Below are 3,300 nucleotides of genomic sequence, written 5' to 3' on the forward strand. Positions count from 1 at the left end.
GGCTCACGTAAAAGCAGAAAATATTTGAAAATAGTACGATTTTTAAACAATTTTATGGCACTTTCTTTTCGCATGAAAAAAAATACTGATAAGCACTTATCGCACCTTGATTGCAATCGCACAAGTATGAAGTACAGAAATTGATAATGCATCATCGCCATTCAATCAAGCAAACTAATTAAATGATTGGGCTCATTACATTTTACAAATCATCTACAATTGCCTATAAAGAAGAATACAAATCTAAGTGATTATAATAAAGTCGCTAATGATGAAGAAACGCTGCAAATTTTTTTAAATATTAACTTAATTGGAGTCTTAATTAAAGCCGCCAAACACAATACAGCGCACGTTTGCTATACATTTTTAAATAATAATAAGAATGTTGAATAAATTATATATTTAGTAAGCAAATCTTTTGATTAATATGAATTACTTCCATAAAGTCTTCACAAAAAAGCTTATTTATTGTTAAACAGATGAGAATTGGAGCTAAAAACAAGCCATTTGTTGCTGGATATTCATTCATGTTTTCATCATTAAGCAGTTAAGCTACAATCAGCTTATACTTTTAATGAAAAACCACTTTATAATCTATATGGCTCATACAAGACTGTGGGTAAAATTTTAATCGCTTACAACGATGATAAGCGGTAATCCTGTTCAACTGCTTACAACGCAGATATAGATATTTGACATTAACATTTTCAGCAGTTGGAATTCTTAGCCAGCTTAAACCTTTTTCGCTTTATGTGAAAAGCAAGCAGATTTGGCTAGAAAGTCCGGATAATACCCTAAAAGATTCTTGTTAATGGTACTTTACATTAATCGTAACTCAACAATTGACGTAGAAGACAGATGAGTAGTACTTAAGATTTCATCTGAGATATGAACAAATAATTAAGTGAGTCAATAAATAGATACATTCCAATATTATAGATTAATAAAGGCTAAACATAATCAGAACCCTGATTAAAGCCTAGTATATCTCAAGTTTGTAAGTCAACATTGTACTTGCATGCTTTGAGTGAAAACATTGATATAGCCTGAGTGTAAATGATGTACCTCAACAGTCCATTTTCTAGACAATACACCTCCAACGATCGACAATATCAGTCTGACTTCTGACGCGACAACAGCACATCAACAGCCCCAAAACATCAAATATCAACGAATTTTATCAAAATTTCTTATCGGTGATGCTACTGCAGCTGTGCAAATCACTGCTACTGCTGCTGCTGAGTGCCCCTAGGCTGCTGGCCGAGTGTTAGTGAGGAGCCCATGTCATGTCGAGGCATTTGGGAAAAGTATGACTCATTACCTCGTTTTCACTTGCAGCACCTAAATGCTTCCATTTCACCTGGATCGGGCCCTACGAGAATAAAACGCACATTGTCTACGAGAGCTGCGACTTACGAGTTGGCGAATTTAACGACATACCCTGCGAGATGCCATTGGTTGCTACACGTGAGTAGAAATTTTCCCATTAAGACCCTATAAATGGAAATGTGTATTGGTTTTTTGGCAGTATAGTCGCTCAAGTCAAGTCGAAACTATTCACTTGAATTATTTTTTGTGGTATCAGGGTTTTCATTTGCATTCCTAACGAACTAAAAAGTTATCTTCTTATGTGCCAAAGCTTTATACCCTTTACTGTGTCCTACAAGAGATCTTTTTTCCTCCTAAGACCTAGTCCCGCAGTCTATATACAATACTTACTACATAATTGTAAAAAGCGCTTTTATTTAGTTTGTATTTGGTTTGTTCATACTATAAATCACAATTGGCCATCATATATAGTTTCTATAATTCAAATTGTGTTCGATGAATAAAACCTCATTGCCAGATTTAAGCACGATGATTGATACAGACAGACGAACAGACGCCCATCGGTATTACACACTTATACATAGAACGAAATGCCTTTACATTTAATACGAAGGGCTGTAATCATTATAAGTGGTATTTTGAAATTTATAATTTTTTGCAATTTTTCACAATATAATTTTTATTCCCTATGAAAAATGGAAAATTACCCTGAAGTCGAAGAATAAATATATATCATCATTAAAATAAGATAAACCGGAAATGAACATACACGTCTATCCATCCGTTTAAGCTATAACACCTAGATCAAACCCTTTATGTAGATATTATTTTATGTAGCTGTGTATGTATTTTTGCTAATCGGAAAATCCGTTTTTATACTGTCTCTCTATGTTCTAAAGTGTTATCTTCGATTCATGATAATGTGTTAGTGCAATATAGTTCCTCGTAGAAAAGTAAAGAAGCGACATGTTGTCGCAATTATGAGTAGCTATAAGGATTAAAACATTTTTAAATTCATATTTTCTTTGTAACAAAAAACAAAAAACGGAATTGATTTAGTTACACAAATGTATAACATTACTGTTTCAAAAGCAACAATCATCCTCTAAAGAAACATTAAGAGTATGTATGTGTCTTTGTCTTTTTGTGCTAGGAGGATACGATTGTGAATTGAAACTTTTAAATATTTGTTTTTAACTTTTCGCAGTCAACGACACAGTACCAGACGTGAAGGCGATGTGGACAAATCCCAGCATTGATCGTGATAATTATTTATGCAACATGACGCCCGGCTTCTCATGCGTTAAATACTCTTATGTCTTTCGAGGCGGCAGTAAGTGAATTCGCATCGATATGTACAGATCTAGATCGGTTCATGCTTGTCTGCCTTTTCCACTATAGTACAAAACATCACCTATATGTGTGCACGCGTCAATAACACCAACGGCTGCTATCGCCAGACCCATGAGTCGGGCATGCAGGTGGAGGCATGTGTCTGCAACTCCAAACTAGGTCTGATGCCCTGCAATAGTGCGGCAAACGTGCAGCTCGACACGTTCTATCACAATTTGGGCTTGGCTGTTTGTTTGCTCAACACTTTGTTATTGTTAAATAAATATAATATAATTTAAAAACTTGCAACGCTCGTACTATCAGTCAGTACTTCAATAGGCGGAAGTGCATTGGGAATCGACTTAAAGCCCCCATTCAAAATCGGAGGGATGGGGAGTTGCAAATAGTCTTTCCATGTATTGCGTCACTTCCGCGCCTTTCTGTGCGAATAGTTTGTACAATTTATGAGCCCTTTTATGAGCCATTCACAATTTTTATTGTCCCATGCATGGCGAATACGAAATAATATTATTTATCTAGTTAGAAATAAATCAAATGCCAAGTACATACTGTAATAACTGATTACAATTTTGATTCTCAGATATGTTAAGAATTGCAAAGAAAATATATAAATGGCAA

The 3,300-nt window shown here is 34.8% G+C and overlaps 1 protein-coding gene across 2 annotated transcripts; it reads left to right on the forward strand.

Moving 5' to 3' along the window:
- Positions 1-1,135: 1,135 nt before the first annotated feature.
- On the forward strand, positions 1,136-2,967 carry LOC115634245. Of its 2 annotated transcripts, none has more exons than XM_030531839.1 (4): positions 1,136-1,266; positions 1,339-1,467; positions 2,537-2,662; positions 2,731-2,967. In XM_030531839.1, exons 1-4 carry the CDS (start codon positions 1,200-1,202, stop codon positions 2,958-2,960), a joined length of 552 nt encoding a protein of 183 aa, XP_030387699.1. In that variant the 5' UTR covers positions 1,136-1,199; the 3' UTR covers positions 2,961-2,967. The 2 variants fall into 2 exon arrangements, with proteins under 2 accessions (XP_030387699.1, XP_030387700.1); XM_030531840.1 differs by having other exon boundaries at positions 1,153-1,270.
- The last annotated feature ends 333 nt before the right edge of the window (positions 2,968-3,300 follow it).

This window comes from Scaptodrosophila lebanonensis, unplaced genomic scaffold (assembly GCF_003285725.1).
Source record: "Scaptodrosophila lebanonensis strain 11010-0011.00,11010-0021.00 unplaced genomic scaffold, SlebRS2 tig00000001-arrow-pilon, whole genome shotgun sequence".
NCBI lineage: Eukaryota > Metazoa > Arthropoda > Insecta > Diptera > Drosophilidae > Scaptodrosophila > Scaptodrosophila lebanonensis.